This window comes from Carettochelys insculpta, chromosome 3 (assembly GCF_033958435.1).
Source record: "Carettochelys insculpta isolate YL-2023 chromosome 3, ASM3395843v1, whole genome shotgun sequence".
Taxonomy (NCBI): domain Eukaryota; kingdom Metazoa; phylum Chordata; order Testudines; family Carettochelyidae; genus Carettochelys; species Carettochelys insculpta.
The window spans coordinates 208,053,497-208,076,128 of record NC_134139.1 but is presented as its reverse complement, the minus strand read 5'-3'; the positions used below and the strand labels follow the sequence as shown (position 1 = coordinate 208,076,128).

Here is a 22,632-nt window from a genome sequence, read left to right as displayed (position 1 = left end):
TGGGCTGCCAGGAGACCCCAGCGCCCCCGGAGCCTCGCAGCGGCCGCCACACCCGGGCACCCGACTCACCTTTCATGGTCCGCGCGGCGGGGCCGGGGGCTGCTCGCTCCAGGGACGCGGGCTCCGCGGGGAGCGTGCAGCGAGGGCAGCCGCTCCGCCCCTGGCCGGGAAAGGCCCCGCGGTCACGGCTCCAGCCCTCTTGCCCGCGTGCCCGGGCCGCCCCTCCACACGGGCATCCCTCGCTCCCTCCCCGGCCGGCCCCTCAATCAGCGGCCGGGTCAGCTTCCCCGCTACCCCCGAACCGCCCCGAGCAGCCGGGCTGTGCCCTGCGCCCTTCCCATGGCCGCGGCCCCGGAGCCGGGCGCGGGGGGGAGCCGCCGCCCGGACGCAGCCCAGCGAATACGTGCTGGAGAAGACGGGCTGCTCCCCGCTCTCTCCCGCCAGCGCTAATTGCTACCAAATGTCCAGGCTCCGGCCCAGCGCGGGGACGGGCTGTGTGGGAGGGACGGGGCGGGGGAGCGGAGGGCAGCTGGGACAGAGCGGGGAAGTGGCCACCCCGGAGCCAGGGTTTCACGAGCGGCAAACATGGGCTGGCTCGGGGTGGCTGGAAAACTCCGGGAGGGTTTGGAGCCCGGGGGCGGCTTCTGCCGTCGGTAGGAGTCAGGGGCGGCTGGGATAAAGTGCAGACCCGAATTCCGGGGGCAGGGAGCGGGTGGTGCTGATCCTGCCCGTCCTGGGGGCCAGATCCTGAGCTGAGCGGGCCCCGTGCTTGTGGGAGGGCAGGCTTGCAAACTGGGCTCCGGCATCAGCCCACTAGAAATGGGGGCCGATGGGGCATCTGTGTGTGTGCACGTGTATGTGTGCACGTGTGTGAATGGTGTGCGCATGCATGAGAGTGCACGCGCACGCACAAGTGTGTGTGCAAGCACGTGTGTGTGCACGCACACGCATGGTGTGTGCATAGACCTGCATGTGTGCATGGTGTGCAAGTGCATGAGGGCGCATTTGCATGCAGACGTGTGTGCATGGTGTGCGTGTGCATGAGAGTGCATGTGCATGCACAAGTGTGTGCGCGAGGCCACGTATGCGTGTGTACGCATGCATGGTGTGTGCATAGACGTGCATGTGTGCATGGTGTGTGTGTGCGTGAGTGCATGTGCATGCACAAGTGTGTGCGAGCCCACGTGTGCATGTGCATAGTGTGTACATAGACACATGCATGTGTGCATGGTGTGTGTGTGCATGAGTGCATGTGCATGCACAAGTGTGTGTGCAAGCCTGTGTGTACGCGTGCACGCATGCATGGTGTGTGCATAGACATGCACGAGGGTGCATTTGCGTGCACAAGTGTGTATTTGCGTGCATAAGGGTGTGTGTGTGTGTGCAAGTGCGTGTGCATGTGCACGAGGGCTGGTGTGCGTGTGCGCACGGGTGCGTGATGTTCTGACCTGGGGTGCAGGGGCTGTGGGTCGCAGAGCCAGGGAAGGCAGAGGAGGGGGGTTAACCGTTTCGCTGCTGCTGCAGGGCTTGGTTAGCATGTGAGGGGCCGGCAGGCAGAGACAGGGCGGGTTAAGTCCCTCTGCAGGCGAGGGGCCCACAGGAGCCACCCCCAGCTCTGAACACAGTGCTTGGGGGTTGGGCAGCTTGCCCCAGACCAGCTTGGAAGTGGCTCCCAGCGTGTCTAAGACACAACAAACCCTGCAACTCGGTGGGAGGGGGCTTAGCCTAGCCACCCCGTCAGGTCCCCTTCTGGCCCTGGGGTCTGGTGGTTCCCTGCTCTGGGCAGTCTGCAGCATGTCCCCAAGGCTCTACCGCTACTCGCTGGGGACAGCAGCAGGATCCGAGCTGCATTGAAAGAGGGGCCTCCCTGGCAGTGATGGGAGCCCCCAGGAATTAAAGCCCCAGAAGTCTGGGCCAGAGGGTCCGGAGACCAGGCTGAGAACTTCCCACAGCATTTCCAGTGGTGGTGAAGAGCCGGGCGGGGCCTTGTCGCTTTCTCTGACTCATGCTCTGTACACAGGGTCTCCCCACATGCCCTACAGTTAAGGAACCTTAAACCTCCCCAGCTTGGGTGCTGACATCTCTGGGCCTGCACCCTGAGTACCGTGAACCCTCTGCTCCAGGTGGGGGTCCCAGCAGATGTCTGCGCTGACCCATTAGCAAGCAAGGAGCCCTGCACTAGCAGGGGTGGGCGGAAGCCAGGCGAAGAGGCCCAGGCTCTCTCCACAGGTTTCCCTAGGGCACGGCTTCCCAAACTGGGGAGCGTGCCCCTCTGGGGAGGTGTGAAGAAATTCCAGGGGGGCCTGAGGCAACTCAGTCCTCCCCCATTCTCCCTCTTCCAAGAAGGAGTCGGCCTTTGCTTCCAGCTCTCAGCCCCTGCTATTTTACATGGGCGACCCAGTGCAGCCAATAGAAAAAGCAGGCAGCCGGCAAAGGCCCGTGTGGCACTAGCTGCCTCCAGCAAAGGTGTGTGGGTTGTTGGGGGGGAGGAGGAGGGGGTTAGATGGGGGCTAGGGGAGCCTGGCTCAGGGTAGAGGAGGGACTCAGGTGGGTGGCTATTGAGGCTCGGGTGGCTGGCCCCTGCTTGAGCTGGCGGGGAAGAAGCGCTCTGTATTCTTCTTCCAGTTTTGTAAATACACCCCTGTGAAAAAAGCTTTTCAAGTTTACTCACATTGAAAACGAAGCAGATCAGCTGGATGTCCAAAACCATGTGTGTTGGGCACTTCCATCTTTCCAACCTAGGACTCCCCAGCTTGTGAAGAAAATGCAGAGTCATCCTTCGCATTAAATTCATTTTCTTTCTGCTGTTTCTGCTGTTAAATTACATTTTCATTAAATTTTTGGGCCAAGAAAAACTCTCTGTGTTTATTTTTAATTTTAATAACATTTTATATCAAGTTTTTGTGTTTATTTTAAATTACAGATTGAATTTTTGGTTAGCAGGGGGTTGGATGATAGTGAAGAGGAGGTGGGGGCGTGAAGGTGTCTCAAAAATCAAAAGTGGGGGCGTGATGCTGAAAAGTTTGTGAAAAGTTTGCTCCAGAGCATGGGGACCCTCTGCTGCCTTCTGCTGGTCAAGGGCCACACTTTTCTGTGGAGGGGCTGTGGGGTCTGGGGTGGAGGTTGGGTGCAGAGAGAAGCTCGGGATCAGGCGCTGGAGTGCAGGCGAGGAGGTGGGGCCAGAGGGGGAGTTTGCATGAAGAAGAGGGCTGTGAGCTGGGGGCAGGATCAGGGTAGGGGTAGGGGCATAGGAGAGGGTTCTGGCCTGGAGAAGGGGTGCAGGAGCGTGCAGCATCTGGGAGGGAGTTGTGACCTGGGATGTGCACAGGGTCTGGGTGGTGATCTGCGGGAGGGATTTGCGGGGAGGCGGGAAGGGAGTTTGCAGGGCCAGAGGAGAGGGGGAACACTGTGCACTCTGCCCACACCCCCAGATCAATCTCTGCAGCTCCCATAGAATCACAGAATCCCAGGCTGGAAGGGACCTGAGGAGGTCATTGAGTCCAGCCCCCTGCTTCAAACAGGATCAGCCCCCACTAAGTCATCCCAGCCAGGGCTTCGTCAAGCTGAGACTTTAACTTCTCGGATGGAGATTCCACCACCTCTCTAAGTAACACATTCCAGTGCTTCATCACCCACCTGGGGAAGTAGTTTTTCCTAATATCTAACCTACACCTCCCCCTCTGTAACTTCAGACCATTGCTCCTTGTTCTGCCGTCTGACCCCACTGAGAACAGCCTCTCTCCATCCTTTTTGGAGCTCCCCTTCAGGAAGTTGAAGGCTGCTATTAAATCACCCCTCAGTCTTCTCTTCTGTAAACTAAACAAGCTCAAATCCCTCAGCCTCTCCTCATAGGTCTTGTATCGGAGGGGTAGCCGTGTTAGTCTGGATCTATAACAGTAACGAAGGATCCTGTGGCACCTTATAGACTAACAGAAAAGTTTTGAGCATGAGCTTTCGTGAGCACAGACTCACTTCTGTGCTCACGAAAGCTCATGGTCAAAACTTTTCTGTTAGTCTATAAGGTGCCACAGGACACGTCGTTGCTAATAGGTCATGTGCTCCAGCCCCTCAATCATTTTTGCTGCCCTCTGCTGAACCTGCTCCAGCAAATCCACATCCTTTTTATACTGGGGGGCCCAAAACTGGACACAGTATTCCAGACGTGGCCTCACCAGTGCTGAATAGAGGGGAACAACCACTTCCCTAGATCTGCTCAAAATGGTCCTCCTAATGCACCCTAATATGCCGTTAGCCTTCTTGGCTACAAGTTCACAATGTTTACTCTTATCCAGCCTTTCATCCACCATAACCCCTAGATTCCTTACCACTGTACTGCTGCTGAGTCAGTCGGTCCCCAGCCTGTAACAATGTTTGGGATTCTTCCGTCTGAGTTGCAGGACTCTGCACTTCTCCTTGTTGAACCGCATCAGATTTCTTTTGGTCCAATCCTCCAATTTATCCAGGTCACTCTGGATCCTCTCTCTATCCTCCAACGTATCTACCTCTCCCCATAGCTTGGTGTCATCTGCAAACTTGCAGAGGGTGCAATCCAGTCCCTCACCCAGGTCATTAATAAAGATGTTGGTTTCTGGCCAATGGGAATGGAAAGGATTGGGTGGGGGACATGGGACACGCAGCACAGCGAGGCACATGTGGGGAGCTTCCAGTCATTTTGAGCCTGCCTTGGGGTCCCGGTGGGGGAGCTGTGGGCTGGATCCAAAGGCGTGGGGGGCTGGATCCCGCCTGCAGGCCGTTCCTTGCCTGCCCATGGCATAGAGAGGGAACTCATAAAGTCAGCAGACGAGTCCAAGCCAGGAGGGGTTGCATCCGCATTGGAGAACAGGGTCAGAATTGAAAATGGTCTGGACAAACAGGAGAAATAGTCTGATGCAAACAGGATGAGGCTCAATAGGACAAATGCACAGTACTGCATGGAGGGAGGAACAATCAGTATCACACACGCATAATGGGAAGGGACTGTTTAGGCAGCAGCACAGCAGAAAGGGATGGAGGGGTCAGAGCTGACCACAAGCCGAGTACGAGTCACCAGTGTGAGGCTGCTGTAAAAAGCAAACCTGATTTGGGGACGTATTCCCAGAAGGGTTGTGAGCACGACCCAAGAAGCCATTCCTCTGCTCCACCCTGCGCTGGGCAGGCCTCGCCTCGAGCGCCGTGAGACGTGCTGGGTGCCACATTTCAGGAAAGCTGGGGAGAAACTGGAAAAACTTCAGTGAAGAGCAACTCAAACAGTCAAGTATCAGAGACGGAGCCATGTTAGTCTGTATCTTCGAGAACAACAAGAAGTCCTGTGGCACCTTATAGACTAACAAGTATTCTGGAGCATCAGCTTTCGTGTGCAAAGACCCGCTTTGTCAGATGCATGAGTGGGCAAAACGATCAAAGATCTGGAAAACTTGAGCTCTGGGTTAGACTGAAAAACCTGTCATCAGCTGGCAGAAGAGACGATGGAGAGGGGACGCGTGACACTTAGCCCTGCCCTGAGGGGACTAGCTCAGATGACCTTGGAAGGTCCCTCCCCGGCCTACCACTCTATGCATGAGGCACCTGCATATTGCTGGGGATCTGAGCCCAAACAAGATCCCAACAACAGCTGCCCAAGCAGGGCTGGATTTGAACCCAGGACCAAGGGGCATGTGCCCCTTAACGGCCCACAGCAGCAAGAAGGCTGGGGGGGAGCCCCGGGGGCTGGAGGAGAAGGGAAGGGGCTGTGGGTAGGGAAAGGGGGAACAGCTGGAGAAGGTAAAGAGAAGCCTGACTGGGTGAGTGGTGGGGGAGGGCAGGACGCCTGGGTTCCATTTCCAGCTCTGCCAACCACTAGGGTGAGTGGGAGCAAATCCCTTTCTCTCTGGGCCTGTTTCCCCTTCCGGGGGACAGGAGGTGGCTGGCTCTGAGCCGGCTGCAGGAGCCGAAGGGGGCTGGAAGGGGGCAGTGCATGAGGCCCACTGCTCGACGGAGACCCGCAGTTCTCCCCAGCTCCACCTGCCCGCAGTGGGGCAGGCTCGGCCCCTTGATTTCCCCTAAGGCACCTGGGGGGCGAGGCTGCCTTTGGGGGTGCGGAGAAGCACCTCGCTTTCCCCAGCCCCAGCGCCCGGTACCGTCGGGGCCGTGCACTCCGGCGATCGCTGCTGCCGGCGCTGGGCTGGGGGTCCCGGGGGGCTGCGGGGGGCCGGGGGACCCAGCAGCGGGAGCAGCCCCAAGGCCCCGGCTTCGGGCGCGCCCCGGGCGGGAGCGGGACCCTGGCTCTGCCGGAGCGCGGCGGTGGCCGGGGGGGCGCCCATCACCGCAGCCTCGCCCCTGCGCCCCGCTTGGCCCCGGCCGGGGTGCGGCGCGGCGCGGCTGAGCCGGCCGAGCGCGGAGCAAGGGCGCCCCGTGGCGGCCGCCGCAGCGAGCCGCAGGGGCGGGGGCGGGCCGGGTTGCAGGCCGTGCTGCGGGGGGCCGGAGCGGGATAAATAGGCGGCGCGGCTCGGCCCGGCTGGCGCAGCGCAGGACGGAGCCGCCGAGGTGAGCCCCGCGGGGCAGGTCCCCTCGGCCGGGCAGGCGCCACCGCAGATTGCTGCCGGGCCGGGCCGGGCCGGGCTGGGCTGCAGCGGGGGGGGCGTGCGGCCGCCGCCTGGGAACGGGGCGCGCCCCTCTTCTCCCGTCTGCGGGGCTGCGCGTCCTGGCGCCCGGGGGTGGAGTGGGGAGAGGCGGCAGCCCAGCCGGGGGCGGGGGGGGGGGGGCAGTCCGTGCAGCGATCTCAGGCAAAGGGGGAGCGCGGGTAGGTTTGCTGGAGCCACCGCCCCCTTTGGGGGGGGGTCCCGCGGGCTTTCTCTGGCACCTCGGGACGGGGGTGTAACAGGCCTGGACGTTGCTGGGGATGGGGAGAGTTAATTGCCTCTCCCCCACCCGCACTCCTTGCAAGGCGCTCTCCGCAGTTTCTCCTTGGTGGCCCCCCTCCCTGCAGGGTTGTCAGTCACCCGGCCCCTGGGTGGGGGTCTGTCCCATCGCCTGGACCTGAGACCCCCCCCCCCCCCAGCGACCCCCTTTGCAGCTTTAGTGACTTGGGCCGGGTGACTTAGTTCCCGGACCCAGCTCCAGGGGCCCTGGTTCGGTTCCACCAGGGATCTGCGGTTTCCTGGGCAAAATTGTTCTGCTGCTTCTTGAGCCTTCTGCGTCAGGGTTCCCGGCCTGGGGCGAGGTGGGAATTCCTGCATGTTGGCCCATCCTGGGAGCTGCTCTTGGAGGCAAGCTGCTGGGCTACAGGCCCTAGTGATTTGCCATGTCATGGCTGTTCCCAGGTGACGGTCGCACCATGGGGCTGGCAGGCCAGGCCAGGCAGGCGAGACAGGTGCGATGCTGAAACAGCAGCTCTTAGCATCCGGATCAGACTGTTCTCAGGTTTGGTCCAGCCGCGCCTCCAGAAGTTTCCAGCTCCAGATGCGCCAGAGGGAGGGGAAGGTGCTCGGAAACTTGTGGAAGGCCGTGGGCGAGTCGGTGCTGCTGTTCCTGGCTGTTTTCTTGCCGGTCTTGCGACATGCTTCTTGCGACATGCTGGTTTTCTTTCCAAACCCCAGCGAGTCCCCTCCTGGACTTGGCCTGAAAAGGGGCTGTCCAGCAGCTCTCCTCCATGCAGAGTTGCCTGAAAGTGGCAGCCTAGCTGGAGGCCTGGAAGGGCAACACAAACCATCCAGCACTTATCGGTTAGGGTTTTAATCCCCAGACTTCTGTCTGTCGGCCAGTCTCTTGGGGCTCTGACTCAGGGCCTTTAAACAGAAGGCAGATAACCACACTGCACCTCTGCAGTTGAGCAATGCTGCAGTGGGTGGGGCGGGGGGGAAATAAGTCCCCACAGGCGGCTGGCTAGGTGCCCAGTGCTGGGGTGCGTGGCGGGGGGGGAGACAAGCGATGCTGGGGGTGTGTGGTTGGTTGGGTGGGGAAACATGGCTCAGAAAGGGGACTAGTCGTAGGAGCTGGCTGATGGGAGGGGGAGAATTCGGGGTACAAGCACGAGGCTGGCTAACCGCTGCGTTGCTGTCCTTGGCGGGATCAGACTGCAGGAAGGGAGGGGGACCTCATGGGGCATATTGTTCCCACTCCTAAGCCATCTGGAAGCCATTTCTGTGGGCCCCGCGGAGCGCTGGGGTGGTGCCCAAAGCTCTCCTGCCACCGGTGAGCTGTCTCCGTCTCACCCCCCCCGAATGGGTGTTGGGGTACAGCAGATGAAAGCTAGCCTGCCCCTCCCCCTGCCCTGCAGCAGAGTTGTGGGGCCTCTAACTGCAGCAGCGGAGCAGGGCCTGTGTGTGTGTGTGGGCTCTGGGTCAGGGTTAGGGGGGCATCTGCAGCCTGGGGGGGGAGCACAGGCTGGATTGATGGGGTGGCTTCATTGCTACATGCTTCCCCATGGCTCTGAATCAAATGGGGCCGAGCACTGAGCTCCCCGGCTCGTGTGGTGTTTTTCCTTGCCCCCCCCCCACTCCATCCAGTCCCCCCTCCCTACGAAAGCTGCTGCGCCCCCCAGACTCCTCCACTCCCCCCCATTGCCATGCAAAGCTCAGCGCCATCTGAGCCAGCTCACGTCCGTCCCACCACCTCTGGCCTGGGGATCTCGTATCTCTCTGGCAAGGTCGTTCGGCGTCCTGTTATCGCTTCGGCGTCATGTGCTTGGGCTGGGTCCAGCCCCATGGCAGAGCTGGAGCTAAAGCCAGTCTGGTTCCCCCCCCGGCCCCCTTCCCGGTGCTGCTTGTGAAGGGGGCTGCCTGTGCAGAGCCTCCCTGGATGAGGGTGTCTGCCTTGATTCCTGCTGCCCCCAGATGGAGTCCCCAAGGACAGCCCAGCCCCTGTCCGCTCTGACCGCCCCTGTGGCTCAGTTCAGAGCATTCCCGGCCTGCAGCCGAGCACTGCAAGGGTAGCCCAGGGCACCAGGGGGTTTGCAGTTCAATACATGCTGCCAGCCGGCGCTGTTCCGTGAGCAGCACCCAGCTAGGGTGCAGGAGACCTAGGCTCTAATGGCGCTTGGTGTGCCTTGTGGCTTGGACCGTGCCGAGCCTCAGTTTCCCCAGCCGTAGCAAGGGGATGGTGCTGCCCACCCATCTTTTGAGGGCTGCTGCTCACAAAGGTGACTTCTGCCACCAGCCTCTGCTGTCCCTGTGTCTGAGCCACTTGCTTCCATTGGGTCCAGTGTCTGGTTTGCACAAAGGCCAGCTGGGCTCCCTCCTGCAGAGGAAAACCTTTCGGGGGTCGCTTTCCAGGCTGGAAAGTGCAGCCAGCTTTGCTCAGCCTCCAGGCATTGGGATGCATGCCCTGGCCCCGCTGGCTTGCAAGCCCACTGGGTGGGGGGCTTACGGAAGTGAGGGCTGAGCAGCGCCCCAGGACTGAGCCATGCACGGCTGCAGCGAGTTGGAGACAGCAGCCAGGGGCCTCGGCTGACCAGTCTTTGTCCGTCTCGATTCCTTAGCTCTCATTGAAACCAGGGATGAGGCAGCCCGGTCCCACACTCCCCCCTAGCCCTGCACCAGCTGAACTGTGATTCAGCAGCCTGCCGGGAAGGAGCCCCCCTTCCCTGGAACTGGGCGTCCGCCAGCCACTTGCCCAGCAGGTGGGGGGGGCTCTTACGTAAGGTTTCTGCTTGGATGTCTGGGAACTTCCCTGTGTGCAGCAGCTCTTGGCAGCTGCTCCTGGATGGAGGTCAGGGCCGCAGTAGCTTCCCCCCCTGCCCTTGCCCAGCCAGAATGGATGAGCATTTGGGTCACAGCAGGGACGCCGGGGCCGTGTGCGTGTGTAACTCGGCAGAAAGCCCTGGGTGGGGGTTGAGTCAGGAGCTGGGATTGTTCTTAGGTCTCCTGTGGCTCTTTGTTTTGGCACTAGGGGCAAAGCTCTGCTTAAACTGTCCCAATTCCCAGCTGCAGCTGGGCTGGCTCGAGGCTGGAGCAGTCACTGCTCAGTCCTTGTCCGTTCAGTTCTCTGGGTTCACTCGAATCTGGGCTCCTGCTGCAGGTAACATGGGCAAGGGATCACACCGTGCTCCTTGCCCCTCTGCAAGGCTCTCTGGCTGCCAGGGGGAGACTGGGGCTGCAATGCAGCACCCCTGCACCCCACTCACTCAGGAGGGGGTGTTGTGGAAGGGGTGTCCCCTTGGGGTAGAAGGGGAGGGGCTGGATGGTGCAAGGGGCAGAGCGGGGGCTTGCCTTCCCCAGGTGTGCCTTCACCCGCTGCCCCAGGTGCAGACCGTACTCTGCCAGTGGCCCAAGCAAGCCCCGAGCCGAAACCAAGCCTGCACCCCCACGAGTGTCACTCGGTGTCTCCAGTCCCGGCACCCACCCCAGCAAGTCTCTGTCACTGGTACAGGCCGAGAGAGGGATCTGGATCTGAACACCCCATGTTCAGGCTCTAGAGCTGTGTTTTCCTGCTTGCTGATAGGAAAAGTCCTCCCTGCAGGGTCATGAGCAGGGTAGAACCTGGATCCTTCTGTGCAAACATTGGACTAAGCGAGTACTGCCTTTGGCTGCTAGCACTGATTCACGTGGGTCAGCTGTGATGTGGAACCAGTGTTGCACAAGCATTTCAAGAGAGGCACTTTGAGGCCATTGCTGGGCCCAGCTCTGGTGCCAGAGGGCTAAATGGGCGGCTGGAACACACAGCGCTGAGGAAGGGCTCTGATGCGTTCATGGGACTGCCCAAACATCTGTGTGAGGCAGCCGGTCTGCCGTCCACTGGTGCATGGGGATAAGTGATGTGCCCCGGCCTTGGAAGGAGGCTGGGTCAGAGCCGAGGTTAGAGCCTTGTTCCCTTTGGCTTCTAGGCCTCTGGGCAGGCAGGTGGCATTTGGCTCTTAGCAAGTCCAGGGGCTGGACTCGGTGACCTGTCCAGGTCTGTATTCTGCAATACTAAATCCCAGATGGGTTTTGGCCCCATATTTTTGAATTTATTTTTTTTCTGTCATGAAGGGCCCCAGAGGCATTGGGGCTGGAGCTGCCTGTTTGCATTAACTTGGATGAAATGCGTGGGCTCCCCTAAAACCAAGTCAGGCTTTCGTTGGAACGACAGCCCGCGTTCCCTTGCACTGGGGACTGTTTGAGAAGGAAAAGGTCCCTGTTTCTGTCTCTGGGCTGGGAGTAACTCCCACAGCAGGTGGATTTTGGGATGCCACCGGATCGGGCAGAAGTGGGGTTTCACCTCAGTGGTGCTCTCCGGCCTGTCTTGGTCCAGATGTCTTCTAAGACGAAGAAGATCCCAGGGTCCCAGGTGGGAGTGTGTTCCCTCTAAGCTGAGCACTTTGGTAGCTGCCCAGGGGAGATTCAGGTGCCACCCAGCTGACAGAGTGCCCAAAGCCGGCAGCCTGTGTTTGTCAGTGGTGGACAGCCGCCTGCACCTTGGTGCACTCAACAAATTTATTCCGCCGTTGGGTGGAAGAATGTGGAGGGCACAAGGGGTGCCTGCAGTGAGGGGACTCTCACTGTCGCACACTGTCCATAGTCGTCGTCTTTTGTACTTCCCCTTCCAATAGTTTTCTTTTAAGGACCCTGGACGTGAGCTCAGGGCTGAGCCACCCACCCCTGGTTACTGTGTGCTCGAAGTCAGCCTGGCCTCGACTGTACTGACTTTGGGGCTATCTCCTGTTTGGTTGGCTTGTTAGCAAGTACAATGGCTACTCAGGCCAGCCGGTTCAGCATCTCGTCCCTGGTCCCTTCGCCCTTTGTTCCTGTAGCATCCTGGGAGCGAGCTCCTGTCCTTACCAGGTCCCCTCTGCTGGCAGGGCCTGCCTTATTTCGCCTCCCTGTCTCTTCAGGCCTGCACAGGACCTTGAAGCGAGGAAGATGAAGCTGCTGCTGCTCTGGCTGCTGGGGCTCCTCCTGGCTGGGGAAGAAGGCCAGGCCCTGGTCCCTCCCAGTGAACTGAAACGTAAGTGGCGTTGGTGCAGCGCAGCGTGGGGGGTGGGAAGTCCCCAGGTGATGGGGGGGCTGGTGGGATTGGCCGGGTGTGGTAACACGGGCTGTACGGCACTGGGACGCCGCGCTGCAGGGCCAGGCGAGCTGTCTTGGGTCTCTGAGCCCTCTTCCCTAGGCAGCTTAGCCATGGTCAGGCTCCCCTTCCATAGGCGGTCTGGTGCTGTGCCCCAGGCTCCAGCTGAGGGGCCCCTCACTAGCTACTGAGCACTGCTTTTACCCTGGCTTGGCTGCTACGGGCTGCAGGTCCACTGGCCAGCAGTTCTGGGCCCCAGGGCAGAAGACAGTGGGGCCCTGCCTCCGCCTGACTTGACCCTCCTTGTCCACGGACGCCTCAAGCAGCCCCCTCCTCAGTCAGAAGACCCACTTCCCCCACCCTCTGGAACGAGCCCCGGGGCAGCCATGTGCTCCCCCTCCCTTCCCTGTGCCCAGCCTGCCTGCTCTGGGGACAGCCACGCCAGCTGCGTGGTGCAAAGGCTTTCGATACGCCCCGTGCAGGTTCCAGGGCCCGGTTGTCCAGCCCAGGAACCTGCATGGGAGATAGCAAAAGCGTCTCTGAATCTAGAGGTGCTTTTTGGCAGAGCTGCCCCTGCACCCCAGCACTTCTGTTTCTCTCTGGCTCCCCTCGCCATTGGGCTGCCCACCCGGGAGCTGTGAGTGGGGGGGAGGGGTATCCCCTGCAAGCATGGGGGGGGCTAAGTTGGGGTGGGGGGCCCCTGGGATGTGCAGGGGAGGGGCCAGGCGAACGTGCGTTTGGCTCTGAAACCTGGGAGAGTTCCAGGATTTCGGCTGTTTCTAGGGTCTTTCCAGATTGGAAACCACAGACTCCCAGGGCTGGAAGGGAGCTCAGGGGGTCATCGAGTCCAGCCCCCTGCCTAAAGCAGGACCAACCCAACTAAGTCATCCCAGCCGGGGCTTTGTCAAGCTGGGACTTAAAAACCTGTAGAGATGGAGATTCCACCAGCTCTCTAGGCAACGCATTCCAGTGCTTCACCTCCCTCCTGGGGAAATAGTTTTTCCTAATATCCAGCCTACACCTCCCCACTGCAATTTCAGACCATTGCTCCTTGTTCTGCCATCTGACACCACCGAGAACAGCCTCTCTCCATCCTCTTTAGAGCCCCCCTTCAGGAAGTTGAAGGCTGCTGTCAAATCACCCCTCACTCTTCTTTTCTGCAAACTAAATAAGCCAAAATCCCTCAGCCTCTCCTCATAGGCCATGTGCTCCAGCCCCCTAACCATTTTGGTTCCCCTCCACTGGAGCCTCTCTCAGCTTGGTGCTGGGTGCCAGAGCTTCCAAAAGATCAAGGACGGACCTTGTCCAGTACCGAGGGCCGTGGTGGGTTCTCTGTCAGCAACGATTTTTAAATCGACTGGATGTTTCTCCTTAAGCTCTGCTCTAGCAGGACTGTTCTGTGGCTTGTGTGGGTGAGTCACCTCAGGATCTTGGAATCTGTCATCCCTGGAATCCAGTGCCCCATGGGGAGAACTGGGGCTGGCTGGGGTGGATGAGGTCCCTGTAAACCAACTTCACACCGGTGCCCCTGGCATCCGGTTTCCCACTCCAACTGGAAGACGTTACCGCACTGCAGTTGTCAGGCAGGTCACAGAATGGCCAGACCCTCTGCCCACACACCTGGGCAGGCCTGCAGGAAGCACCTGGCAGCAGGAAAGGCCTGGGTCCAAGCCAGGTGCTTGGTTGTGCGATCGTGTCTCACGCAGCTCCCACCCAGGGGTTTGCTGAACCGAGCAGCAGGCCTAGGAGCTGGCTCTTGTGCCTCTGAGAGGGGAGCGGGCTCAGAGCTGGGCGTGTCTTTGGCGTTGAAATGCAGTGGGTGTCGTTGGCCCCCTCCTTCCAGTATGGTCAAAGCCCAAATCTAAGCCAGGCTCAGGCCTCAGGGGCTGAGAATGGACCTGGGCAGAGAGGTTTGTAGGAAATTTCAGCTGAATTGAATTGGACGCTTTTTTAGACCAAAGACGCGTTGGAGGTGCAAGTATTCGGGTGGGACAGATGGCGGTTGTAGAGTCCGGGTGGCCATCTGAGAGGAGGTGCCCTCAGCAGGTGAGTGTCTTAGAATAGCTCTGCTGAGGCAATTCAGGACTCCCCTTCCCCCCCACCCAGAAATGTCAGCAACTGGGAGCAAGTTCATCAGTGCCGAGATCGAGAACGCCATCGACGGGGTGAAGCAAATGAAAAGCCTCATGGACAGGACCAGCAAAGACCATCAGGAGATCCTGACCACGCTGGAGGAGACCAAGCAGAAGAAAGAGGTGAGCGCAGGCAGGGGAGCCAAGGGGAGAACGTCCCCGTGAAGCCTGTCCTAAATCTCGCCACGATTTGGGCTGGGAGGGGGTTGACGCCGTGGAAGTCATCTTGTATAAGAAGCCATTTCACATCCCTTACTTTTGCATGCACACAAGAGCCTGTCCTGTCCTGGACCTGTTTGAGAATGGCTGGGAGGATGAGCTCTATGGAAGGCTTTGATGAACTGTTTGGAGTTGGGGAGCCAGCTCCCTTGTCCCTGTTTTTCCTGGCTGATAACTGTTTCTCTTTGGAAAGTGATTTACCATCCTCTCACTAATTGCCTCTGACGCTGGGCTTGTTTGTGGAAGGGTATAAAATACCAGAGTTAGCTGCATCCAGCAGCCTTGCTGGACCTGGTTTTCCTGGTGTCCAGTTTGGCTCATCTGTTGCCTTATTGAATTCAATAAAGCTGAATGTTAGCCGCCTAAACAGAGAAGTCTTGTGCTTGAATGCTGCGAAATAGCCACCCTCCCACGGGGCAAGCCAAACTCTGGCTTCCCCAGGCAGCTTTGATTCTCAATAGGTGGGAAGTGCACGGGCCTGAAATAAAAGGAGACTCATGTCTTATCCATGTGAGTCGAATGTCAGACGTGTAACAGACTACATCCGCTCTGGCCCTGGGGGGGTTTGAATCTTCCTGCGCGTGTGGTACTCGCTCCGCTGCCTGAGCCCGGCTCCCTCTGGGCCCTTCCTTGGAAGTCTCGCTTATCCTCTAGGTGATGGGAGCTTGGGAATAATCTCTAATGAGGCTCCGTGGGCTTCTCATGCTAGCCACCGGCTGCTTCCCGGCAGGAGTGGGGCTAAACTCTCATGCTAAGGGGGATTCTCCCTTAACTGGCTCACACCTCATGGGCCTGGGTTTAACACGTTTGCTTCCAGCAAGCCATGCAGCTGGCCAAGGACACGGAGAAGCGGCTGATGGAGAAGCCGGAGGTGTGCAACGAGACAATGCTGGCCCTGTGGGAGGAGTGCAAGCCCTGCCTGAAGCAGACCTGCATGCGGTTCTACTCGCGGACCTGCCGCAGCGGCTCGGGCCTGGTTGGCCGGCAGGTGAGCGGCCAGCTGGGCAGCTGAGGTCCTTCCTTGGTTGTGGTGGAGGAGAGCTGGAACCCCTCTCCAGGGCGTGGGATGCTGCGACAGGCTGGGCCTGGAGATCTGTACCAGGAGCTCTGTGGGCCAGAGCTTTTATGGGAGCCTTCACCTGGGCTCAGAGGGGCTCTGGTGTTTTTGATGTATGGGAACGGACTGGTGGCCACTGTCCTCCCCACCTTCCATATGGAGGGTGGAGCCTGCAGCGCACATCCCCCTGTGGCCTGCTGCCACCCCCTGGGGGAGTGGGGTCTGATTGGGATGCAGTGGCGGGGGAGACCCCAGCCCTGGGGGGGTGTATCGTGGGTTTGCAGGGGCCTGCCCAGCTCACAGCACCCCATCTTGCCTTGCTCTGGTAGCTGGAGGAGTTCCTCAACCACTCGTCCCCCATCTCCATCTGGGTGAATGGCGACCGCATAGACTCCCTGCTGGAGGAGGACCAGCAGCAGGGCCGCTGGCTGGAGGACCTGGAGGAGCGCTACAGCCTGGTGGAGGAGGGCGTGGACGACCTGTTCCAGGAGAGCACCCGGGTCTACGGCCACACGGCCCCCTTCTTCCGCTTGCCCTTCATAGGAGGCTTCCGGGGGCCTATGCACCCTCGCTTCCGTGCCCCCTTCTCCAACACCAGGGTGGTCCGGGATGCCCACCCCTTCTTCTCTCTGCCCCACCATGGCTTTCACCGCCTCTTCCAGCCACTCTTGGAGATGAGCCAGCGCATGTTTGAGAGCTCCCAGAAGGCCATGGAGCAGGAGAGCCAAGAATCCCTGCTGGGTGGGCCCATCACAGGTGGGCGATAGCTAAGGACTGCTAGGGGAAGAGCCAGCAGGGCTGGTGGGTGGCTGGGGCCAGAGCCAGCCCCCTCCCCTGGCACGAGCTAGTCAGTGGCAGTCAGGAAATAATGGTGGTCCCCTATCCAGCCCTTTCACTGTACCGAAGGCACTTTATTTCACTGTGGGGGGGATTAACCACTGAAACAGCTTATCTAGAGCTGGGGAGATTCTCATGAGACTGGGTCAGACCAAAGCTCCCTCCAGCCCAGTGTCCTGTCTGCTGACAGTGGCCAGTGCTAGTGCCCCAGAGGAGGTGAACAGAACAGGGGTCATCATCCAGTGACTCCCTCCCCTGTCCCCCATTCCCAGCTTGTGGCAAACAGAGGCCAAGGAGACCAGCCTGGCTAAAAGTCACTGGGGGACCTGTTCTCCAGGAATTTCTCTTCTCCGTTATAGTCACGGCCTCCATCATCCTCGAGCGGGGAGTTCCGCAGGCTGACTGCACCATCTGAAGAAATACTTCCTTGTGTCTGGGTTAAACCAGCTGTCTGTTCAGCACCGGGGTCACCCAATGACACTGTTCTCAGGGGGAGTAAATAACTCTTCTTTATCCAGGCTCTCCAGACCAGTCATGATTTTTATAGACCTCTTTCATCTCCCTCCTTTGTCACCTCTTTGCCAAGCTGAGCAGTCCCATCTGCCACGGGGGAGAAGATAAGCTCTTCCAGGCCGCCCGTCAGTTTGGTTGCCATGTTCTGAACTTTTTTCCAACTTCTCTTCCATCCCTGGCCACTTTTAATCCAGGGTGGGTGTTTCTCTAAAAGCTCTGAGCAGCTGTAACTCAAGGCAGGACTAGGGTATGCAGGAAGTCAGGGCAGGTGATCACAGTGGCTTCTTCTGGCTTTAAACCCTGGTGTCTCCCTTCTCCGGCCCCAGGGAGAAGGCCTCTGCCCTGGGGACTAGCAGTCCAGTTCCCATCACTGGCCTTCCCTGGCTGCCTTGGCAGAGTCTGAGACAGAGCTGGTGGCTACTCTTCTGACAATGTTTGAGTTCAGTGAAACAGCGGGTGTGAGAGTAGGGACAGTTTCTGTGTTGATTTCAGCAGAGTTTTTGGTCTAGAAACTATGTGGGGGGCAGCAGGAGAGGGCGCTTGCTAATATCAGCTGCCGAGGGTTTCGCAGTGGGATGTTCGGACTTGTCATTCTGAAATTTGTTTTGCATTTTTGCATTGCCAAAAAAGTCTCAACTGGCCCCAAACTGGCTCACTGGCTTCTGGGTAAAGTCCATTTTGAAGGGAAACTTTGAACAAAAGTTATTTGTTTATTTCCCGTCCCCTGGTTGGAACAAGACCAAAAAAATGTTGAAATTCTGCAGTTTCCCACAACCTGGAATATTCGGTGCGGGGCTGATGACGCGCAGATGGACAGCTCTGATTCTGTCCAGTAGAGGGTGCTGCTGGTTGACTCGCCTCCCTCCCACGGGTGTCCAGGACTTGCTTAGTTAGTGTATTAAGACTCCAAAGGTGCTATAAAAATTCTAGTGTTTGCCTTCCCTCCAGGGGCCATGCGATGATGTATTATTCTCCAGCCGAGCCAGGATGAGACAATCACAAGAGCATTTGCTAGCTCTCTTGTAGAATGAATAAATAAATGTCAGAGCTAGTGAATTATGGCCAAAACAAGCTGACGTTTATTTTATACTCCTCAGTAGGTAATTCACAAGCTTGAGCCCTTTTGCCAGACTTCAGAGGGATAAGAACACAGGCTGTAGCCTTCAATTCTGCCCGCTGCCTGAAGGCAGTGTTCTCAGAGCGTGAGATGCGTGCCACTGGTGGTACGCAGAAGGATTTCAAGGGGTATAGGGCAGAAAAAAAATGGCTGACATTCAGGAGATCAGCGCTGGAAGATGGGGGACGCTAATCAGGCCAAAGTCCCGAAAGGGGTACACATGTTTTAATAGTAACAGAGAAATCTGTGCTAGTTCATATACTATCAAAACAAAAAAGCAGCCCAGTAGCACTTTAAAGACTAACAAAATAACTTATTAGGTGATGAGCTTTTGTGGGACAGACCCTCTTCTTCAGACCAGAACAGACTCAATATTTAAGGCTTAATCTAATTCTTGACTCCCGCCCCGCCCCCCACTCTGATTTGTCCACCTTGATTACTGGTTTTGGTTCTCTGTGCCTTAAATATTGAGTCTGTTCTGGTATGGCTACGGTCTGAAGAAGTGGGTCTGTCCCACAAAAGCTCACCTAATAAATTAATTTGTCAGTCAAGTTGCACTTTAAAGACTGCTTTTTTGTTTTGACAAACGTTTTAAGCTTGAGAAACACTGTCTTAAGAGATAGCTGTTAATTAACAGACTCTGGTGGCTGGCTATTTGTGTTCTATTCTTCCCTGCTTTGGAAGAGCTGCTGTATTCTTTGTTTCCCATCCTGAGCTGTTGTGCAGAGTTGCTCTGCTTTGTTAACCGCTGCCACGCTCCACCCCAGAAGCAGCTGCATTTCAGCAAGGCAGGAAGGGACTCTGCCTGACTGGTACTTGACGGTAAAGCGCACGGAGTTGGTGCACTGGGCAGTGGTGGATGGCTTTGCCAGTGCTGAGAAGTAAAGCTGTACCTCCCTGGTGTGTCTCATCTTCAGAAACTCGCAACTCCAGCAACGACCGCATGGTGTGCCGGGAAATCCGCCGCAATTCTGCTGGCTGCCTGAAGATGAAGGACAAGTGTGAAAAGTGCCGGGAAATCCTGTCTGTAGGTGAGCAAAAGAGATGGCTGTAAGCAGGGGGTTGGAACAGCCAGCAGCTTTAGAGCTGCACCGCAGCAGGAGTTGAACTGGCAGCCTCTAGGTCCATGCATGGCACTGGAGAGCCCCTTCCCCTGAGGTGACTTTCCCAGCAGCAGGGAGCAGTGTTACAGGCAGCCCAATGCCACCCTCATGTGTTCTCCATGCCTGCGTGAGGCAGAACTGATTGCATGTGGGCAGCGCCTATGGGGAACCAGCGTTTGGCGCCAGGACCAGATCCTCGCTGGTGTAAACCAGCACAGGCCCAGTTACACCTCCAGAGCTGGCTCCAGACCTGTCCCTACCCCACTCATAACAGGGTGGGGCAGGAGGATGGAAGAGCGGAGATTTTCTGCCCCAGATCCCCAGGCCTCAGACAAGCAGTTCCATGTGGCGGCTGGCTCAGGGTTCAGTGATGGGGTGGGAGGGGACTCGGGGGTCGGGGGATGACCAGTGTTCCCTGTAAGCTGAGCGCTGGGGCAGCTGCCCGGGGGAGATTCAGGTGGTGCCCAGCCCATTGGCAGAGCGCCTGTAGCCAGCAGCGTGTGTCCAAATGCACAATAAAATTTATTCTGCCCATAGAATAAACAGACAATTGGGAGCATGGGGGGGGGCACTGGAGGGATCAGCAGCATGTGGTCATCCCCATACCCCCATTAGCTAGCAGGGGAGCTGGGCTGGGGCACCTGGGGGCTGTTCTGGGGGTGGGGGGGTGCATACATGGCCCAGCACCAGCAGTGGCATGGGCTGTTTGGCTTTGCTGGCAGAGAAGGACAGGCTAAGCCATGGAGCCTGAGTCCCCCTCCCCACTGATCCCTTGGAGCTGGGGGCTCTGGACCCTGCAGAGGGACCCCTTCCCCATCAGAACACGAGGCAGGAGCCAGGGTCCTGCCTCCTCCTGCCTCACAGGACCCTGGCACCTCGGTCTCCTCCGCAGACTGCTCGCAGACAGACCCAGCCCAGGGCCGGCTGCGGGAGCAGCTCGAGGACGCCCTGCGCCTGGCAGAGCGCTTCTCCCACCGGTACGACGAGCTGCTGCGAGGCTTCCAGGAGGAGATGCTCAACACCTCCAGCCTGCTGGACCAGCTCAGCCGGCAGTTCAGCTGGGTCTCGCGCCTGGCCAACCTCACCCAGCCCAGGGACGGGGCACTGCAGGTCACCACGGTGGGTCCCCGCTGCCCTTCCCCTGTGGCTCTGAGGGACGGGGGGGCAGGGCCACGGGCTGCTGAGATCTATGGGTCTCGTGCTGCCCACAGAGCCCCCGGCTGGCCCTTGGGTTCCTCCTGGTGCCCCAAGAGCCAGCTGGGCACAACGGACTGACCCTTTGCTGCAAAGGACCCAGAGTGGAGGCAGCCAAAGCAAGAGGGGCCTGCTGGGGGGCTGGGCTGCCCCTGCCTGCAGGGGCAGAAGGGAATGGGGCCGCGCACACGGCATGGGGGAGTGAGCTGTGCTGGCACCCAGGGATGCCTGGTACTTGGGAGCCCCACCCCAAGGAAGGAACGAGGCACCAAAGCCCCTTGCGAAGCAGACATCTGTGCTGCCTGACTGGCCTGCGCCCCACAGCCCCCTCCCCAGCTGGGCTGGCTGCTAGCTGTGCCCGTCCCCTGGACCACTCCCCGACCCTGTGGTGCCGCCAGGCCCAGCTGGGCACAGGGCACCGAGCTCAGGTTCCTCCCCTCCGAGTAAAGCCTCTGCCCAGTCAGCCCTCCACAAGCCTCTGATGGGAAACCCTGGGGCAGGCTCTGTGCAGTCGGCTGCTGGGTCAGGCCCCACTGGCCACAGGGAGGCTGTGGGCAGGAACTGGGGCGGGGGCTGAGATGGAGCCGGGAGGAGCAGCTTGGGCTGGGGAAACAGGGCACCAGCAGAGGGGCTCTGCGAACGCGCTGGAGGCCGAACACCTGGGATCTGTGATAACTGGCTCATCTGCCTTCTCCCCCAGGTGCTTTCCAAGGCCCCCAATCCCCAGGACCCCTCCCTGCCGGCTGACACGCAGGTGACCGTGCAGCTCTTTGACTCGGACCCACTGTCCCTGACCGTGCCGGGCGAGATCCCCTGGGACGACCCCAAGTTCATGGAGGTGGTAGCAGCCGAGGCGCTGAAGCACTACAAGCAGAATGCCCTGTGAGTGCCCAGCCCAACAGATGCTGCCCTCCGCCCAGAACAGAAAGCCCTGGCAGAGGCTGTCATGCTTTGGGGTGTGAGCGAGGGCCAGGCCTGGGCAGGCTTGAATGAATTCCACCTTCTCCCCCTACAATCCTTCCCAGCCGCTGTAAGCAGCTGCTTCTCCCATTCCTGCTCTGTCGTTATGCAGCGCTGCTCTGTTCCACTCCAGCAATGGCTGCATTTCATGAGGGGGAGGCAGAGCTTGGTAAAGGAACCCTGACATGTCTGCTCTACCTCTTTCTGCCCTGCTCTCCTTTGTTCTGTGACAGGGTGTTAGGGGCTGCAGGAAGCCCCTAAGGCCAGCCCTGCCCTGAAGAGACCAGACAGACCAACCGTAAGGGGAAGAAGGAAGGAGTATTCTCAACTCTGCAACTGGGGAAACTGAGGCAGATTCAGTTACTTGCCCATAGACTCAAGGGACCTTGAGAGGTCCTCAAATCCAGTCCCCTGTACTCAGGGCAGGGAGAAAAACTGTTCTCTGGGGCTTCTGAGGATAGGACAAGGAGCAATGGGCTTAACCTGCACCCAGGGAGTTTTAGGTTGGACATTAGGAAGAAACTTCCTACCTGACAGGCTGGTTAAACACAGGAATAAATTGCCAGAGGAGGTTGTGGACTCTGGAGGCCTTTAGGAGCAGGGTAGAGAAACACCTGCCAGGGCTGGCCTACACCACGCGTGAGCTAACTTTTTACATCAGGCTCCACTTTTTGTCTCTGCTGTTGGCAGCCCAGCTCCCAGCCTGTCTAATATCTGCCAAACTGACAGAAAAGTCAGTTGTGTTCACGGGGGGGTGGGGGGGCGGAAAGCCCTTTGGGCACCTGTAAGACAATAAGTCTGTAGATAACAAAAAAAACACCCTTTATTCATGGGCTTATAAATGTGAACACAGACACAAAACCAGTAACAGATTTCAACACTACTAATGAGCTGCATGAAGCTCAGCCCCCGCAGTTGCTCAGGTTGTGCCCCAAATTTCCTACCCCCACCCCACAAGGGGCACACTCCAGTTTTGCTCATCCCTGGTTTAGAAGCAGCTTGGTCCTGCTGTGAGGGCACAGGGCTGGACTCTCTGACCTCTGGAGGTCCCTTCCAGTTCTCGTGTCCTGTGGCAGCCTTGCCCAGCCATCAGAGGTGCTTGTCTAACTAGCTCTTAATCTCTAGCGATGGGACCTGACAGGTAAGCGCTGCCTGGGGCAGCTGTCTAGTCCCGCTCCAGGCCAGGCGTGCTCTCCGCTCAGACCTCTGTCTCAGGGCTTTGCTCGTTAGGCTGGGCGTCTGATTTCCTTAGCCCCTCCCCTGGCTAAGTGTAATGCGCCTCCTTCTCTTCTCTTCTCTCCAGCAGCGAGTGACGGCCTGAGCTGCCGGCCTGCGTTCAGAAGATAAGCCATAGCCGTCAGCAATGCCCTTCTCTGTGCTGCATAGCCCCTAGCGCTGCAGAGCAGGCCCTGGCCTGGCTCGCAGCCCTCATTCTGTCTGCACTCGTAGGTTGAACACTGTACTGCCTGCACTTTGCTGCTGGGTCGTAGGGACCCAAAGAAGAAATAAAGTTAGATCAGCCGTGGAGAAGCCGGCCTGGCG

General features: G+C 58.8%; 2 protein-coding genes across 4 annotated transcripts in view; one reads left to right on the top strand and one right to left on the bottom strand.

The window, feature by feature from the left end:
- The window catches only part of SCARA3 (scavenger receptor class A member 3), a 29,941-nt gene extending 29,491 nt beyond the window's left edge, over window positions 1-450 (bottom strand). For both annotated transcript variants that reach the window (XM_074991508.1, XM_074991507.1), the window contains exon 1: window positions 70-450. In XM_074991508.1, coding sequence (XP_074847609.1) covers window positions 70-76 — 7 coding nt within the window. In that variant the 5' untranslated portion in view covers window positions 77-450. The remainder of the gene's footprint in view (window positions 1-69) is intronic.
- Window positions 451-6,435: 5,985 nt separating this feature from the next.
- On the top strand, window positions 6,436-22,620 carry CLU (clusterin). Of its 2 annotated transcripts, none has more exons than XM_074991506.1 (9): window positions 6,436-6,522; window positions 11,786-11,898; window positions 14,065-14,213; window positions 15,127-15,297; window positions 15,696-16,122; window positions 18,751-18,864; window positions 19,829-20,055; window positions 20,831-21,012; window positions 22,397-22,620. In XM_074991506.1, exons 2-9 carry the CDS (start codon window positions 11,814-11,816, stop codon window positions 22,401-22,403), a joined length of 1,362 nt encoding a protein of 453 aa, XP_074847607.1. In that variant the 5' UTR covers window positions 6,436-6,522; window positions 11,786-11,813; the 3' UTR covers window positions 22,404-22,620. The 2 variants fall into 2 exon arrangements, with proteins under 2 accessions (XP_074847607.1, XP_074847606.1); XM_074991505.1 differs by having other exon boundaries at window positions 22,394-22,620.
- Window positions 22,621-22,632: the final 12 nt, after the last annotated feature.